Below are 18,252 nucleotides of genomic sequence, written 5' to 3'. Positions count from 1 at the left end.
TTTATAACCTGACAACGCTGACAACACTGAAATGTCGCTGCCAACTCACGTGCCGGGATATTTTTCCCCAGCAGGTTGCCAATCTGACCATCGATCACCGCGCGCGAAACGGCGAACTTCACTTCGTCGCGTGAATTGTTGTTTATTTCATGTAACATCGGACGCTAGAGAATCACGATTTGCGAGGTCGGCTACTCCAGGCTCTAGGCAAGGACACGTGTGAAAAGGGTGCCGATTAATCGTTAAGCACACGATCGCCTCGTCGGGAAAACGTTTGAAGTAATTGAGGATGGTTCTCACGAAGGAGTACCGCATATCCATGCCGCTCACTACGGACGAGGTAACCTTCACGCGTTACACTCGATCGCTTATTTAATTATTTATTTGGCAAACGCGACTGTTTATCTTACTTGCCTGAAAGTTGTTGCCGCCCGTCGAATCGTTGCCTGCCCAACTGATTCTCGTTCGAAAGATGATTTTTTGTGAGTGTTACTTCCTAATGATCGATCAATTTCTGTATATAGTACCGCATCGGCCAGCTATACATGATCGCCAGACATAGTCACGAGCAATCCGACAACGACGAGGGAGTGGAGGTGGTGAAAAACGACGTTTGTGAGGATCCTGTTCATGGAAAAGGGCAATACACTGAGAAAAGAATCCATCTATCTAGGTATGAGTCTTATTTTTAAATATATAACATGTAGAACACAGGCAGTAGAAGAATTAGAATACTTATTCCGTTATATTACTTTTCTGATTCAACTTAAGAGCAGTGTTTGAAATTGAAAGTAATGGCGTACACTTTGAAAGAATTAGAAAATGTATTTAAAATCATAAAACATATTATTCTCAGCACTAAAGTCTTACTATGACTATATACTAGTCTTTTCTTGATTTAAATTATAGAATATATTATATTATTTTATATTTGCTAAGAAAGGACCTGGTTTACAATTATTTCTTACCACACTCATATATTCATACTGTTTATTTTTTTCTGAATTATCACTTCTATTATCTTATCTTATCCTATCTTGTTTTATCTTCATTCAGTCATAGTTTCTGACTAAATGTTTTATCGGTTTGTTTTCTTACCATTATAATTACATTCACAGTTATCCTTTATCATTACTATTGTTATTACAGTTGCAATCCTCATTCTTATATTATTTACTACCATACTCATTTATATATTATTTATCTCTTTTTTCATATTATCACAGTTTATCACAATCACAGCTTATTACAATTATTTGAGTTTTATAGTTCTATTATACTTTTCTTCTTTCTTCCTCATTTTATTCTTTTTTCACAATTGCTTTTACACACATTAAAATTTTTATCTTTTAATCTCTTATTTATTTCTTTTTTATCCTTTTTTTGTTTCTTTAAACCAAACTTTTGTCCTATAACAATTTCCCACATTGTAGAACATAAACAGTATTATAGCAAGTATTATGAAAATGTACTTGCTATAAGTATTTTATAGCAGCTTATTTTTTTTAAATAAATACTGTGTTATTTTTCTTATAGCAAACTCCCTTATTGGATTCAGTCCATTCTACCACGAATATTTTATGTGACAGAAAAGGCATGGAACTATTATCCCTTTACTATCACAGGTACATTTCAATTTATTTACATGACATTTTATCGTAATCTTTTATTAAATTTTGTAGTCAATGCTTTGAGAATTTGGAAATAGATTTTTAAATCTGATAAAAATAATCTTCAAACTTTTTTTATTAAAAAAGAAACCATTTGTTAATATTTTTAATTTCTTGCATATGTTCATTCTTGGTGATTGCAGAGTACACAGTAAGTATGTTCAATGTAAGTATTATCATAAAATTTTATGTTATTTCTAAATTTCTTTTCTTTCAGTGTTCCTTCATACCAAAGTTCCATATAGAAATAAACACTCGGTACGAAGACAACAATGGCTCCACAGAAAATGTAATTAACTTAGAGTTAGGCTCACTCTACATATCTTGTTATTATTTTTTTATGTAATAATGAATAATAAATATAATTAATGTAATAATAATAATAATAAATCTATTATTAAATTGTAGTGTTTAGGACTATCACCTATTGAATTGATCCATCGAGAAGTTGATTTTGTGGATATTGCATATGACGAGATCTCCGCGAAACATTACAAGGAGGAGGAAGTAAGTTACGACATTCATCGATGTTTAATTTCAAACATTAGATCATTTCTTAATAATGTTGCATTAATTGTAACAGGACCCAAAGTACTTCCAATCGAAAAGAACGGGCCGTGGTCCTCTGGTTGAAGGCTGGAGGGACACAACACAACCCATAATGTGCTCATACAAATTAGTTCACGCCTCGTTTGAAGTCTGGGGTATGCAAACAAGAGTGGAAGATTTCATACATAGAGTAAGTTTGTCTAATTGATCGTCTATCTTTAATAATATTTTTTTTTAAGTATATATTAGATTTGCATAAGTTTGTCAGGTTTTTTTGACAGATTAAAACATTCGTAAAAATAAGTTGCAATAACATTGCTTATTCAAAATAAGTAGTTTTCTTGACAGAACGTTGTTGGAAGAAGTAGGAAGTTGTTGAAAGCAATACAAACTTTTAAATAAACAATGTTGTTGTTTATTTTCCCAAGTATTTTAATTTGTCAAAAAACCTAACAAACTTATGTACAGAAAACGTTATGAGTAAATAGTTATAAAAATATTTAATTAAAATTATAACAATATTTATAATTTTTTAATATAATTATACAATTATAAAGATATTAATATTGAATGATGCAAAATTATATAAATTCGATTTTTTGGTATATACATTGTATGCAATAGTCATAGAACATATAAATGTTAAAAAACTAAAGTCTTCTGCAATTAAAAGTATATTTATTTGTGATTGTTAATTATTCTATTTTCTATGATTTTGCTTTTTTTTATGACAGTGTATAAGGGACATTCTATTGCTGGGTCACAGACAAGCCTTCGCCTGGATCGATGAGTGGTACGACATGAACTTAGAAGATGTACGAGAATACGAGCAGAAAATGCAAGCTGAAACGAACGAAAAGGTCAGGTTGAAAAATCAACTCGATGAAACGCAGACTACACAAGCTACATCGTCCTCGTCTATGCCAACCACGCCGAAATCACCCACACAACGATCGTGGTTTTCCTGGTCGTAGCTACAATTAGTAGAAACAATCGAGTCTGGGCTCTGCGACAACTTTTCGTCGCTTCGATTAATATTATGCAAAAGAAATGAGTGGCATTCTCTATTGCTCATGCCCATCTTTTTTTTTCAGTCTCAGAGAATGTTCATATCAGTCATGACATATTCTTCAAATTGATTTCATAAGTATTTTACTCGGTGATTTGTTTTACTGAAATGAAAACCTATATAATTTTTAAAAGTATAAAAATGGTAATTTTAGAGAATGGAAGTGAAACTAGCGAAAATTTGTTATCATTAATTTTAAGCTTAAGTAGCCAGTATTTTTGTGAAAAAATCTGAATGTATTAAAAGATGTTGTTAATTTCAAATTAAGGCATTGATATAGTTTTCAAAAGAATATATCTGTAATTGATTGTAGCATTTTTTTGAATGCTTTGTATACATAGGTGTAGTTCCGTACACATGTTCCATACGTAGGCTTGCTGTGAAACAGTTTTAATTTACATGCTTTTATATTATAGTGAACACCTGAAAATATATCGCTCTTCGCAATTGCACAAATAAATTTTAGGAATGCCTAAAGGAAATTGGGGTCTAAGCCATACCACAAAAAAATGGCACACAATTTTAAAATTTAAATCATGAAGTTCAACTACACACTTTGGTTTCATCTTGTATATGTGAATAAGTTTCACTTACGTTTTAATCGCGCGCGTTAGCAATAAATTGTTTTTATCGTATAAACTTCTATTGTGTAATTTATTTATAAGGTGTCAAATTTTTATTCGCAGTTTGATGTATAGAGGCACTGGAAAATTATATGAAAATATATGTGTTTGCAAATAATTCCTTATTTGTCTACATAAACATTATTGTTACAGATTTATCTACTTTAATTGACAATAAATAAATCATTATTATTCATCGGCAGCACATGGAGACGCAATATTTTAATTGAGATACAATTGAATCAATTTATTCAGTCAATTTACATAAACAAAATTGCAACAATGTAAATACAAGGATTCCATCTAAAAATAATCACACATTTGTTCGATTAAATCAAATTTTTAATTGGAATTAGCAATTGCCGGATGTAACCTGCCAACAACTGGACGTTGTAACGGTGTAATAAGAACACGTGCTATTTCACCAACATGACCTGTCAGCAAAATTTTATTGAATCGTTAGCAAACACTACTAAATTAGTCATTAATATTCCTATCAACGTTCATCAATAAGAAATATAATAATTATTATTTTACGAAATAATAATATATACTAATAAAATTAAAATACCAATTAATATCTTACAAATATTATAATGGTCTCTAAGTCGCACGATAGGGTACAATAACGAAAATTCTTGCCATCTCGTTAATTCTTCAGACTCCTCTGGTGAGGTCGAAATTGTCTAAACATGAATAATGAACATTAATGGGTTTTTAATTGTTTTTTTAATAAAGATTTAACAAAGATAGAGATTTCTTACATCAGTGTAACTCGTCGTGGAATTTATAGTTTCTGTATGAATGCCATGTTGTTCATCGCGACGGAGTTGCGCAGCGGCTTCCGTAATTAATTCGTTGAATCTGGCTGCCACTTGTTTCCATCTTATCAAGTCATCAGGCTGCAAAATAAAACAAAAATATAAATTAGCTAAAGGAAATATTTTTAAGGATTGCATCATGTAAGATTGAATTTTGATGCCCAATTTTTTCAATTAGAACGAAAAAAAATTAAGTATTATAACATATAAGCAAAAAATTTTCAATATTAAAAAAAATAGTTTTATCAATTATACTTTATAAATAATTTTGAATAAACTTTTAAACGTTAAAAATTTGTGTACAAATGATTTGATGGAAAGTGTTTTATATATTAAACGATTATAAATAACATTATTACGGATAAATTAAAAAACACTGGTAAAAGCGCAACAGGTAATGGAGATCCGCGCAATTCGGAACATTCAGATGGAGGTCCTGACAGAGTTAAATGCCTTATAAGATCCAAGACATGAGTCAGAAGCTCGCCATGACGACCACCGACATCTTGTCTAATAAGTCCTAAGGCATCTTGCGCAATAACTTGGGCTTCTACACCTGGATTGTCAGCTGATCATAAGATATTTAATTACTAAATAATTAATACTCTCAAAAAAAGGTCAAATAAAACGTAAGCACAAGTAAGAGTCGAGCACTATAATTAGTGCACACAAGTTAGCAGATATGATATTATTAAAATAAAAGATCTACAAGAAAAAATATATGCGAATGTTTCAACTCTTTTTCGAGCTGTTCTCAACGGAAAATCGTACATATATAATATACTAACATACATAAGTGATGAAGAAATTGTCAAAAAAAATGGGTGTATCATTTATATTTATTTAAATTGTTTATATCGTTCATAAAATATACAAAATTTTTTAAATATTTAACATCAAAAATTTAAAACTTAAAAATCTATTCTTAATCTTATTAAAAATAGTAGGCATGTAGAAAGCTTAAGATTAGCTGTCATCAAAAATTCATTTGTCATCAAAATTTGAATTTAAGATTATAATTGACGTTATAATATCATAATTCACTGGAAGTGGGACTAATGTTTCGCTGATGATGAATTTTTTGAAACGTTCATCTATAGGCATTGCGTTTTTATTTCAAACGATAAATAAATTATACATCGATCCTTCGATTATGTCAATTTTTTTTACGTGGTAAATAATCCCTCCATTTACATTATTTTACATGATACTTTCTTACATACTTACGCGATTTTCAACGGATACTCCACGTAAATCGAGGGACTAGCGTAATTATAAAAAATTATTCATCATCGTTCTCTTACACAATTTAATTGTATTTTTAACTTTTGCTTCTTATTTTTCATTGTTTATATTTACCAAGAATTAATTCTTGAACATGCTGTGGCATGATCGGTTTTTTTAGACGGCTAAGAAAAATTTGCAAAGCCGCCGCGCATTCCAAAGCTGCGTTATTCGAATCTTCAAAATGCGGTTTATGACCTTTCTTCAAAGAATTCAAGATATGCCGTCGGACCTCACGACGTCCTGCTCGTCGAAATAGTCCTTCCACCCTAGCATCTTCGACATAGAATTAAAATAATTTTTAAATTATCACATTGCTAGATTATACAATACATATTTGAAATACATGAAATACATGAAATAAACTTACGCTCTTTTAAAAAATGTATGAGCACTTTCACCACATCCAAAGATTTTTGCGATATTATGTCGTCATCTGCATCCTGCCTGAAGATCAAAGGAATGTGGAAGTGAATATTAAGAGATTAAATAAACAAACGATTCGCGTAAAAATTAACGGATGTATATAGGAAGAGATTGACGCAACGTGAAAAAATATTTTTGTTCACATTGCGTGTCCTCGCTGCATCTTTCCGCATACGAGCTTATAAAGAATCGCCGTGATTTCCTTATTCGAATCTTTTTAAAGTATATTGAGATAAATGTCTCGCTATTTGTTATTTTATTTGTCCGTGGGTGCGATCCTAGCCTGCGGATCGTCCCGAAGGATACCTAGAGAAGCATCGTGTCCCTCGTGTAGTCAAGATTGTCCTGAAGCCTTGACCGTCCAACTACCATGGTAAGAATATGATTCAAATCAAAATATATAGAAGTTAGAAGCTGATAAATCTAAGAACTTAAATTTTCAATCTTAACACTGAGCAACACTGAGAAAGAAAACTTAAAAATTCAACTGAATTAGGGTGTATCTTTTATTCAAAAAATTTAAGAAATCTAGAATTTTATAATAAAATAGAGAGATTACATTTCAAAATGTAAAAAATTAAATGTTATAACTTTTTAAAATTTGAAAAATACTTATGGTTATAAAAATGTAATAAGCAAAAAAATTTGCAACAATGTTTTAGGAATCCTCAACAAGAATCAAAACTGCGAGATTTTTCCACCAATTCGTTCCAAAATTCACCTTATTCTCGCTTCATACAAGAAGGACTCTCCCAGGATATAGAACGTGATGACAACATTCCATTAAGTCAAAATTCAATGCCCTTCGAAAACTATAGAAGATTTCTTCAACAAGAACCTACGAGTAAAAATTTAATTTTTAAAAACTATATTAATAATTCTCCAAAATACTTAGGCAGACAAGAATTTTCTCAGGACAAACCTGCGAGAGAATACCCTTTCGCTCATTCGCTCGTGTTGCCATCGCGACAAGCTTTTGACAGATCGGAAAATTTGTTCTTCAGAAATCCTCGCAATAAATATTCAGAATTCTTATTAGGGGACTACACAAAGACGCAGGACTACATAAAGGATGAAGAGGATCCTACGAGCGAAGTGCAAGTCATGTATCGCGCCGATAAAGATGTAAAGCCAGAGAGTTCTTTCCCTAAGGTCGAAAATATTTACCAGCCTCGTCAGGAAAAGTTTCTCGACAGGGAAAGGAACATGATTGAGAAGTTTTCAAATTCTGCCAGCCAGCTGAGATATCCTCAAGAAAGATATAATCCCATAGAATTTGATCCATCAGAAGTGAAGCGTGATTCTCATATTAAGGATATTAAGGATACAGACGTTCCAAAATCGACGAAAGAATTCTTCAACAATTGGGACATCGCTAGGGATTCATCGCAATCTTTGAATCTGGAACAACGTAGGAATAATTTCTTAGAAGTACATCCTGCAAAGAAACAAAAAATTATAGACGAAAAAATCAATTTTAAACCTTATAATACTAAGTTTCCTCAGGATTTAGATATATGGAAACATTTAGAAAACGAGGAAGATGCTGAAGATATGAAAGAATATTTCGATGATAGAACGGAACCCTTCCAGGATGAAGATCTGAAAGAATATTTTGAAGACGAAGCTGAACAGCTGGACACCATCGGGACTGAACAAAATAATTACAATCCCCGTATTCTTTCTCAGAATATTTGGAAGGGAACAGAGAGTGATGAATTCCTCGACAATTTGGATTTCATTTCCGAAAACTCGCAAGAAACTGAACAATTAGGATTAAACTCTGAAGAAAATGATAATTATTTGTTCTTTGAGGACGAGAAAAACAAAGATGTAATCTTTCAAGACAAAGCGGACACCACTGCTGAAACTGCTCGTGCACCTGTAATTAATGCTTACAATGCTTACATACTGCCTCGCTACTTAAATATTGTAAATGATAAAAAATATCCTAGCAAATCCGAGGCGGAGGAATTATCGGAAGTTAAAGGTAGTCTACGTACGAATTCTGTAAAAGAAATGAATCACAGATTCTTAGAGGACGATGCTGTTATTGATGATAATAAACGCATTCAAGATCTTATACTTTCTAAAGACATTTTCAACGTAGAGGAATACAGCAATCCTATTGACGAACGGAATAATGTAAGAAATAAAAACGAAGCTTTGACAGAACTTGATCCTGATCTATTAGACGACATTGAAGATCCTCCAGTAGGAACGACTGAATCAATACCAACGTAGATCTTATTAACGTTTCTTAACAATAATAGATAATAATTAGTAGTATTATATATATATATATATATTCCGGATTTCAATTGAGTTTAAGAATTTTTTTTAGAATTGGTTTTTTCTTAATAAAAACGTCAACTGACCAATAATTTCTAAATTACGTATATTTGAAAACAATATGTTCAAAAAATAGTCAAAGATATAATTAAATTACAAAAATATTTAATGTAAAAAATTGATAACTTGCGAGTAAATATGATTTGCCTCGAAATTTTCATTTAAAAAAGCAATTCTAAATTGATAATTTCAAAAAAAATTTCATAAATTATTAAACATCCGATTGCTTGTGCAATTTCCATTATTTTATTATTACTGTGAATAATAGCTGGAAATATTTAACTGAGCTTGAAATAAGGAAAAACTGTCAATATCTTTTAAAGATAAATAAAAATTCATTATTTATTAATGTATATGTTAAGTTTTCGATTAATTAGTAATATTAAAATATATTTCATGCAATAAAAATGATAATATTGTTATTAATTAAAAATTAGATATTCTGACTTCCTGTACATGTTCTATATGAAAAAATAAATATTCTGAAAATTTTTAATGTATGTTCTGTCATTAAAATCTAGAATTTTTTTTTAATCTACTGTTTCCGAAATAAATGAATTGCCAAAGAAAATTAATTTCTATGGTTTCATACTTTACTATACGATTATATTTTTCCCCAGTATAAATCATTACCAAATCACGTATTGCAATTTGCCGATGTATTAAATCACTAGCACAATTTCGCACAAGTAATATGTATGGTTTCGTTGACTATGAATGCTAAAAATCAATAGCAATTAAAATATTTGCAACAAATAATTAATAATCGCAATGAGATTAAATAGATATTTAATTTTTTTTGTCATATAAAAGTTATTTATTTCTTCTTACAGTTAACTATGACAAATATGACAATTGTATCTAATGTAGCTTTACAGAAAAATATTATATTAGATTCGCAAAAAAGCCACTGGAATTAATAGTATACAACATTGGATTTGAATGGTTTAATTTCAAACAGTTTTACGCAAACATTATATTTTTCCATAAGAGTAATGGTTCCACTTCTTTTCGATATAAATTTTTCGCTCTTATTATCAACATATAATAAAAAGCTGAAAAAAATAAAAGATTATTTCTCACAATATCTATAGACAAAATTTTTATTTTATTTCGTATTTTTTCATTCGTGTATTAACGAGTACGTTAAATCTCATCATCGTGCTTATGAAACTGGATTCCGTCTGTGGAATTTGACGTATAAGCGAAAAAGTGCGTAAAATGACAGTGGCGACATATGCACGTTGCGACACGAATAAAAGTGGAACAAAATCGACACAATTCCAAATGTTTAATAATACGCAAATTATCGAGTTGATTTTGCAATAATTTCATATTTGCTAATTTGCACATTTGTAAGCTTAAAGCTATGTGAGATTTATAAAATTAGGATTTGCAATAATATTATAATGCAATACGCGTTACAAAACTTTACATTAAATACATAAAATTTCTTTATAACATTACTAATTACCTACAATAAATTTTATGATTTATAAAAATTTAAATACTCTATTATGCACTGAAAAAGAGTATTCTTGTTTTGAAAATATCTTTATCATTAAAATGTATTCAAAGAAGATTATATAAAGTTAAACAGATATAACTTGTTTACATAAAAGAATTTTATTTATTTTTATCAAGAAAAACACATTCTTATTATTTAATAATAATTTTTATACATTGAGAAGAAAAACTAACTAAAAATTAGAATTTTGTAATGTTACTATTATTATTATTATTATTATTAAAGTAATCATGTTGTACTCTTTAGCTTTGGCTATTGTAATATTGAAATAAAAATATTGACAAAATTATTGAAAATTATTTCTGGAATTTAAAATTATTAAATTCTTTAAAGATTGTATTATTGTTGCTTAAGTATAAAACAATAAATATTAAATATATTAAAATATAATTTCAATAGATTTCAATTTGATAATTTTTTTTCTTCAGTGTAGAAATCAACCATGTAAAAAGAATTAATAATACAAGAAAATATTAATATCATATAAAAAATAATAAATTCTCTTTAATTAAAAATATTCTCAATGTTTTTTGTATTTAAAATTAAATAATTAAATATAAATTGAACATATAAATTATAAAATGTTATTTAATTATCAAAATTATTTTTCATTATTTATATATATATATATATATATATATATATATATATATAAAAGTTTCTACATATAAATATAATATTATGTTATATTTCTCTTTATATGTATATACATACTTATATATTACATATAACTTTAAATTTAACCTGTCCATTTCTTCTTACAAAACCTACTATACACGGAAAAGTAGAACTTCTTATTTTGAGAATATCATTATTTTCAAAATATTGAAATAGATTATATAACGTTAAATAACTTGTTTATATAAAAAAAAGTTTCATAAAAAAATATATAATTTGTTATCCAATAATAATTTTCGCAAGTTAAGTAAAAAATATGGAATAGAAAATAACAATATTTCCAAACCAAATATTAAAATCTTTTAATACTACTATTGTCAAATCATATTATAGTCTTTAGATGATTACTATAATATTCAAATAAAAAAATATAATATTATTGAAATTAAGATTATCAAATTCTTTAAAGAGTTTATATTGTTGCTTATTATATATATAAAATAATGATGTGTTAAATAGAATAAATAAATAAATAAATACATATATATATATATATATATATATATATATTTATTTATTTATTCTATTTAATACACCATTATTATATATATATATATATATATATATATATTTTAATACTAATTTTTTGTGTATGAATATATCATTTGCATCAATACAATAAAAAAACTCTAAAAAAAAAATTTATTTTTCAGAGAGAAAAAGAAAAAGAGAAACATCTTACATTAACAAAATCATTAAAATGCCAACAAAAAAAAACTTATAAACAGAATGCTAGTAAGTAAATAAAATACATTTGAGATTAAATGGACCCAAACAATAGAATTAAATAATATTTAGACCTAATTATTTTTTACTTTTAGGATTACATGATACATAAAAATTTATGTAATTCTATATAAATTCTATATAATTCTATAGAAATATTGTAACTTACAGCTAATTTTATTCATAATCGATCAATGATTTCATCATGCGTAATTTTACGAGGACGAGGATGCATATTGTTTAATCATGGTATCAAAATTTGCCGATGCATCGAATCGCTCGCACAATTTCGCAAGCAATGAGAACGGTTTCGTCGTCGACTCCGATTTCGTGGCTGGTCGCGGATTCCTTTAAAAAACAGGCGTTCTAGTCCTGCTTCATCAGTTCGAATTCGACTTCAATCAACGAACAATGTATCTGAAGAGTTATTGTGCGTTGTTCCTGCTGGCGCTAGTCGCCTGTCAGGCTGCACCCTCATCCCCAGTGGCTGAGTCGACCAGTGAGGCAGAGACGTTTACCAATAACATAAACTTGGAAGATACTGGTGCGGAAAAAGATAGAGCGAAGAAATCAACAACGACTTTCTGCGTGGAAGTTCGCTCAGGAAAGCCAGAACAGGTTCCTTGCAAGCCGGAGATTTCACAAGGACTGAATCAAGAGCCACAGAAGTTGCCGCTTGTTAATGTGCAACCTGTACTAGTGCCAGTACCAGCACCAGCACCAGCACCAGCACCTAGCCAGCCTGTTCAGCAGCAAGCAACAACTCCTACTCTACTACACCCTCCGATCATTAACATCGTACCGTCTTCCCCATCTTGCGACAGACCAGCCGTTGTGCAGCCCCCACAACCATCACACTTCCACATGATTCATCATGTCATTCCGCAACTTCAAACTCAACCAAAACCTCAACCTCAACCTCAACCTCAACCTCAGCCTCAGCCTCAGCCTCAACCTCAACCGAAACCTGAACTGCCATCTCAACCTCAACCGAAACCTCAACCAAAACCCCAACCGAAACCAACCATGATCATGCCTTTGAAGGAAGAGAAGTTACCATGCGTACACCTGAATGTACTGCCTTCAGAATCACTGTTGCCACTGGTAAGAGTAATTTTAATTAATTCATCTTTGATAATTTAATTAATTTTTTTTATAAATACTGATGTGTAGAATACATAATAAAAATTGGAAACTAGTAATAATAACAATAAATTTCAAGATAATTTTGTTTCAAAATTTACTCACAAAATTTGTTACTTTCCTTAGTATTTAAATATTCAACTTTAAATATCTAATTAAAACCTATAACAAATAATTAAAAATTATTATATAAATTAAAATTAATTAATTTTTCAACTAAATTAAGTTGACTACAATATTATATGTGATTAAAATCTGTTTAAAAGAAGAGAGAAGAATTAATATTTTGATTTGTCCTCCATAATTCAGGAACTGCCACTTCCGCAACCGCATTACATTGTACCAAAGATTCAACATAAACCATCGTGCTCAAAATACAACTCTGCCCCCTCTCCTATGGCAGTCTTTATTCAACCACAAGCCTTAACTCAAGTAAGTCAACCATTATTTAAAATTATCTAGAAAGTTTTTAATTCTTTTTAAAATCGTGAATTGAGTTTTTGAATTTATGCTAAATGCTAAATTTTTATATCTTCGACTTTTTCAATCTGCAATTTTTTTTAATGGCTGCATGCACTAGTTTTTTCATACTAAAAAAATGTTATTTTTTATTGATCTAGGAGTTATCAGATTGTGACAGCAACGACAGCAATAAAGAAGTATACGAATGCAACTGTCGACAAGAGAACCGACCACAGATTCGACCAGAGAACATCATTCCTACGTTAACACCCCACGGTCGCACAATGATGTCTGGCGACATGACTTTTGAATCTATGCCAATGCCCGCTAAACCCATGATGATCTCCGATTCTAACATCACGCCACTCTACAGATCCATGATGATCCCGGATTCTAACATGGTTAATTATGATGAATTATCCATGGATAGAATGTCAGAAGGAGCTAGGAAAGTGGTAAGTACCGAACTAAATATAAATTAAGTAGTGATATCACATAATCTTACATTGATCTTGAGATAATACGATCGATATTGCGTGTTACTTCAATGATGCAATGATTCTTGAAATGGTGCGAAAATCTTGATACGACATCAAAAGATTCCTTCATGCATATAATTTTATTGTTTTTCTAAAAAATTTCTACGATAAGATTGTGTAAAATAAAGTCTTCTTTATAAAAGACATGGTAGTTTGATTAGAAAGAGCTACATATAAATATTTGATTTCACGCACAGGTTTAAATCCTTTATATCCCCGATGACCTCGTTAGGGGAATTGGACCAAGCAAGCTCAAAAATCAAACGTTTAAAGTATTTAAAACTTTGTACAGAGCACACGTGTGCCTTCAATGAAAACGTTCTTATGTATTATTTGTTCAAAAAATAAAAATAATTGTTTACAAAAACCTTTTCTATTGTTCTCCCGATTCCCCGATTAACATTTAGTTAGATTGTAATGTATTAAGTAATATATCTTCAAAGCATTGCGTTGCGTTTGGAATCTTTTGATATGTACGAGATATTAACCGTACGCTCAACTGCTGTTATAATACTAGAAATTAAAAAAAAATCTCAGTATTATCGCGTAACAAATTCGTGTAATTGGAACAGATAAGCATTGATTACGTAAATATACTTAAGTTACAAATGACATTAAAAATATGCAAATGATTTAGAAAAAAAAATTAATTCTGAAAGACACTTTTAAATGCTAAATATATTATAAAATGTTGTTTATATAAATAATAAACATTGAATACATTTTTACAGGAAGGAAGGCATCACAAGATTAAACAGTATCGTCCTGTGAATCTTTCAGTGCAAATGCAGCCAGTAGTTCTCCCCTCCGACAATTCCCCTAAATATTATGCATCCCAGTATCCTTCCTATACTAATTCGATGCAAATGCAGCCCATAGTTCCCCCCTCCGACAATTCCCCTAAATATTATGGACCTCAGTATCCTTCATATACTAATTCTTATCCAAACACTTATTATGCAAACTATGGAGCTTCTGGTCCTTATGAAACCTATTATTCTAACTATGGATCTCAAGATTCAGAAAGTAATATACCGTCAATTACCGTAAATGCGGGAGGACCATTTTATAGTCGTCGCGAATCTCAACACACTGACGCATCGTCTCCTTCGGATAACGAACCAAAAGAAGCTTTACCAAAAGAAGTTTCAACTGCCATCAAATTAATGGATACTTCTATCAGTCAAACACGAGAGACTGACAGGCAAATGAAAGAACAGGAAATTATACAGAAAATGGAAAACAAACAACAAGACAATTCTGTAAATCAATATAGTTAAAAATATGTAGCAAAAAGAGAAACAGAATGCATCCTCGAATTTTCAAAGACGCAAACACGTCTAAATATAATTCGTCAATTAATTTAACATTAACAGATTTAATCTCAAGATGGTTTTTATTTTATTTATCTAACTTAACGCCTTTAAAATATTGCATTTAATTATTTACTTTTTAATTTTTCTACGTTTTTCTATAATTCATTGAGAATATTGTTAGTTTGTAATTTTTTGTTAATTTAAACAAAGATATCTTTGTTTAGTAATAATAAAATATTATTTTTAAAATCGCAAATTGTGTATAATTTCAAGCACTCACCGTTTTGAATTCTGTATTCCCATTTTTGTAATTTTCATGTATCATATAGTTTACTTCCTGTACCATTCCGTTTCACCATGAGACATATTTACACACGCGATTTGTTTCCTGATCGTATGCTTCAAAATTTTAGAATTACTAGGATCGAGATTAAGATTGAGAGTCATTTTTCGTAACGTATCATTTGATATTCACAGACAAATTCATGTTATTATTTTAAAAATGTATCCTGCAAAATATTATATAAAGTTAAATTCAGTATATTATATATTAAAAAAATTGTCAATTTCATAAATATGAAAAGAATTTTTCTTCATAATTTCATATATATAAGATTTCTAAAAATATTTAAAAAATATATTTCCTTAATTCATTGAGGTTTATACAACAAATTGAACGAATTTTAGAATATAATATAAAGACAAATGTTTAAATATACAAACGCTTAAATTCTTACGATTAAAGTTAACTTAATAAATTTTATCTTATTAATATCATTATCGAAATGCTTGAAACTTATGAATGATATTATTCATTATTTCTTCTAAATTCGTTCCCAATTGCTGAAAACACCATTTGCTTGTTGCTGGACATATTAACGCTATGGCAATGGTGCTTATTGTTAAAGGAACAAGTAACATCCAAATTAACTGTGAAAAATTGGTTATAATTAATTATAAATCAATAAAGAAATAAAATTTAGATACATACATAAAATATCCAAGACACAAGCAGCCATCCTATCAATACTGTTACAGCTGTAGTTAAATAGGGAGCATATTCTGGACGAAGAATGTGTTGCAAGCAAGGAATTTTATCACCCAAATCAACCAGTATAGCTTCAAACTATATTGTTATAAAATGTTTAGTATCACAATTATTCTAACAAATGTAGTTGAAAACATTCAATAAGAACTCACATCCATTTCCTCGATAAATTTTTATAGAAACAATAATTTTAATTTAATTTAAATAAAAAATCGCTATATAATAAAACGTGTATAATAAAACTCTACATATTGAAGTACAACATAATTTTTGCCAAATGTGTAATTAGCATAACAAAAATAAGTTTGTTACAAATATGGTGCAATTTCAATTGATTACATTAATGTGGCAATAAACTGACTACTTCGCCATCTCTACTACTATTTGTATATACAGTGTGTTTATTAAAATAGTTCTATAAAAATTTTTCGTCTTGTTTTCATAAATACATAGAAAACTTTGATTTTTCAAGATTGTCATACAGTATATTTCGTAATAAAATATATTTCATGTTTATATAAATTGTTTGTATAAATAAAATAATTATTTTATACAAATAATTCTTTTTCTAATTATCAATAATCCTTTCTTTTTATTAGCAATCAAGCGGTATTAGAGTCCTTGCGTTGCGAGGTTGATTCTTCCATTAAGATATTGTCCTGTAATTGATCCTGTGCAGGTTCGATAATACCCTTGTCTGTTGATGATACATCTTTTAAAGATAGAGTATCCTGCGGTATTTCTTCAAGGATTTTACTTGTGTACGGCACAAAAGGAGTTTCCATGTCGAGCTGAAGCTCAGCAACTCTTGGCGATGGTTGTTGAGAAATCGTTTCCTGTTGCTGATTATTGCATTTAACAAGAGTGCATAGTTTGTGAAACGCTGAGGATGTCATTCTTGCCGTCAGGATTGTTAGAAGCTGTACAAGACCAGGTATTCAAAATTAACTAACCATGGGCTACTAACCCTGGTCTTGGTTACGTATAGCTTAATGATATCTATTTTGATTTTTATAATAAAGCTTTTACATTTTACAGCTTCTTAAAATATAAACAAAGATATGTAGAAATATTCAAAGAAAAATTATATTATAGTTATTAAAATTCTAACTATATACTCACGATGATTAAATTTGCAGCTTGCCGTAATAAAAATACAGCTGTGGGATATATTAAGATAATCGTTATTTCCATCAAACGTGAAACAGCAGCAACGGAAAGCAAGATCCCAGATAACATCAATAAAATTATAAGTTGGAAAAGTCCAATCAGCATCTATGATAAAAAATATCTTCTAAGTCATCAAGTATATAACAAAGTTTTAGCTCTTTTAAATTTTATAACCATAAAATTTGTAAATTTGTTTTGTAAAAAATAAAAATCTTGAAATTACGCATATGTGTAAAATTCTTAAATATTAATTATAAATTGCTGAAAATAATTGTTACACAAAGGATCCACATTGCCGATGTCTCTTCGTTTCATAAACCATTCGCATTCGCAGTTTCGTCAAGCGTAGATTATTTCGCGATCCAATCGATGAAGTTCTCGTACAATTCATTGCATTCAACAAACTGCATTCCGTGTTTCTTATTTTGATTCCAATCGTCAAATGATATTAAAATTTTCTGAGAACTTTTACAATTCAACATGACACAAAAAAGAATACTATTCATATTAGTTCCACTAAAACTGCCCAACTTCATTTTGCATTCTCAAAAAATCAGAAGAGACTCTCTTCAAAAGAGACAATCATTAAAACAAAAATTGAAAATTAAAAAAAAAAGATTCTCAAAAATTTAACCCTGTCAAAATATAGTCATATTTGAATAATGAATTATAAATTTCTTGATCTGATAAAACACATTCTGAAATTTTTATTGTTAGTACTTAATATCTTAGATTAGAGCAAGAGGATAGAGACTTATAAATAATTATAAGAGTATGCTTTTTTTGTTTTTTAACAAGTATTTCTAAATTTTATAATTTCAATCATTTTCTTACATATTTTTTTTAAT

At 29.3% G+C, this 18,252-nt stretch overlaps 4 protein-coding genes across 5 annotated transcripts; 3 read left to right on the top strand and 1 right to left on the bottom strand.

The window, feature by feature from the left end:
- The first annotated feature begins 88 nt into the window (after positions 1–88).
- Positions 89–4,029, top strand: LOC105198958 (cytoplasmic phosphatidylinositol transfer protein 1). The gene is made up of 8 exons (XM_011165856.3): positions 89–340; positions 525–673; positions 1,537–1,625; positions 1,814–1,821; positions 1,888–1,959; positions 2,079–2,177; positions 2,254–2,409; positions 2,954–4,029. The coding sequence occupies exons 1-8, from the start codon at positions 290–292 to the stop codon at positions 3,191–3,193; spliced, it is 864 nt and encodes a 287-aa protein (XP_011164158.1). The 5' UTR covers positions 89–289; the 3' UTR covers positions 3,194–4,029.
- A 206-nt stretch (positions 4,030–4,235) lies between these two features.
- Positions 4,236–18,203, bottom strand: LOC105198882. Its single transcript, XM_026130340.2, has 10 exons — positions 17,683–18,203; positions 17,357–17,509; positions 16,178–17,182; positions 15,467–15,695; positions 6,387–6,463; positions 6,092–6,292; positions 5,092–5,300; positions 4,676–4,813; positions 4,498–4,597; positions 4,236–4,345 (listed from the first exon to the last, which is right to left on the bottom strand). Exons 4-10 carry the CDS (start codon positions 15,502–15,504, stop codon positions 4,254–4,256), a joined length of 855 nt encoding a protein of 284 aa, XP_025986125.1. The 5' UTR covers positions 15,505–15,695; positions 16,178–17,182; positions 17,357–17,509; positions 17,683–18,203; the 3' UTR covers positions 4,236–4,253.
- Positions 6,534–9,294, top strand: LOC113002980. The gene is made up of 2 exons (XM_026130339.2): positions 6,534–6,815; positions 7,105–9,294. The coding sequence occupies exons 1-2, from the start codon at positions 6,679–6,681 to the stop codon at positions 8,684–8,686; spliced, it is 1,719 nt and encodes a 572-aa protein (XP_025986124.1). The 5' UTR covers positions 6,534–6,678; the 3' UTR covers positions 8,687–9,294.
- On the top strand, positions 12,097–15,434 carry LOC105198732 (bromodomain-containing protein 4). Of its 2 annotated transcripts, none has more exons than XM_011165594.3 (4): positions 12,097–12,830; positions 13,179–13,301; positions 13,490–13,786; positions 14,602–15,434. In XM_011165594.3, the coding sequence occupies exons 1-4, from the start codon at positions 12,138–12,140 to the stop codon at positions 15,148–15,150; spliced, it is 1,662 nt and encodes a 553-aa protein (XP_011163896.1). In that variant the 5' UTR covers positions 12,097–12,137; the 3' UTR covers positions 15,151–15,434. The 2 variants fall into 2 exon arrangements, with proteins under 2 accessions (XP_011163896.1, XP_011163967.1); XM_011165665.2 differs by lacking the exon at positions 14,602–15,434 and adding an exon at positions 14,068–14,237 and having other exon boundaries at positions 12,099–12,830.
- Positions 18,204–18,252: the final 49 nt, after the last annotated feature.

The sequence above is a fragment of the Solenopsis invicta genome, chromosome 7 (assembly GCF_016802725.1).
Source record: "Solenopsis invicta isolate M01_SB chromosome 7, UNIL_Sinv_3.0, whole genome shotgun sequence".
In the NCBI taxonomy this organism is placed as follows: Eukaryota; Metazoa; Arthropoda; class Insecta; order Hymenoptera; family Formicidae; genus Solenopsis; species Solenopsis invicta.
Note: the sequence above shows the minus strand (reverse complement) of the source record. Positions and strands in the feature narration are given on the sequence as shown.

Coding starts and splice junctions, on each gene's coding strand:
- LOC105198958 (XM_011165856.3), top strand. CDS start 290: ATGGTTCTCACGAAGGAGTACCGCATATCCATGCCGCTCACTACGGAC. Junction 341..524: donor TGCCGCTCACTACGGACGAG/GTAACCTTCACG, acceptor TTCTGTATATAG/TACCGCATCGGCCAGCTATA. Junction 1,960..2,078: donor ACAATGGCTCCACAGAAAAT/GTAATTAACTTA, acceptor ATTAAATTGTAG/TGTTTAGGACTATCACCTAT.
- LOC113002980 (XM_026130339.2), top strand. CDS start 6,679: ATGTCTCGCTATTTGTTATTTTATTTGTCCGTGGGTGCGATCCTAGCC. Junction 6,816..7,104: donor TTGACCGTCCAACTACCATG/GTAAGAATATGA, acceptor ACAATGTTTTAG/GAATCCTCAACAAGAATCAA.
- LOC105198732 (XM_011165594.3), top strand. CDS start 12,138: ATGTATCTGAAGAGTTATTGTGCGTTGTTCCTGCTGGCGCTAGTCGCC. Junction 13,302..13,489: donor AACCACAAGCCTTAACTCAA/GTAAGTCAACCA, acceptor TTATTGATCTAG/GAGTTATCAGATTGTGACAG. Junction 13,787..14,601: donor CAGAAGGAGCTAGGAAAGTG/GTAAGTACCGAA, acceptor ACATTTTTACAG/GAAGGAAGGCATCACAAGAT.
- LOC105198882 (XM_026130340.2), bottom strand. CDS start 15,504: ATGAAAATTACAAAAATGGGAATACAGAATTCAAAACG. Junction 5,301..6,091: donor TGTTCAAGAATTAATTCTTG/GTAAATATAAAC, acceptor TCTTATGATCAG/CTGACAATCCAGGTGTAGAA. Junction 4,598..4,675: donor CCACGACGAGTTACACTGAT/GTAAGAAATCTC, acceptor ATTCATGTTTAG/ACAATTTCGACCTCACCAGA.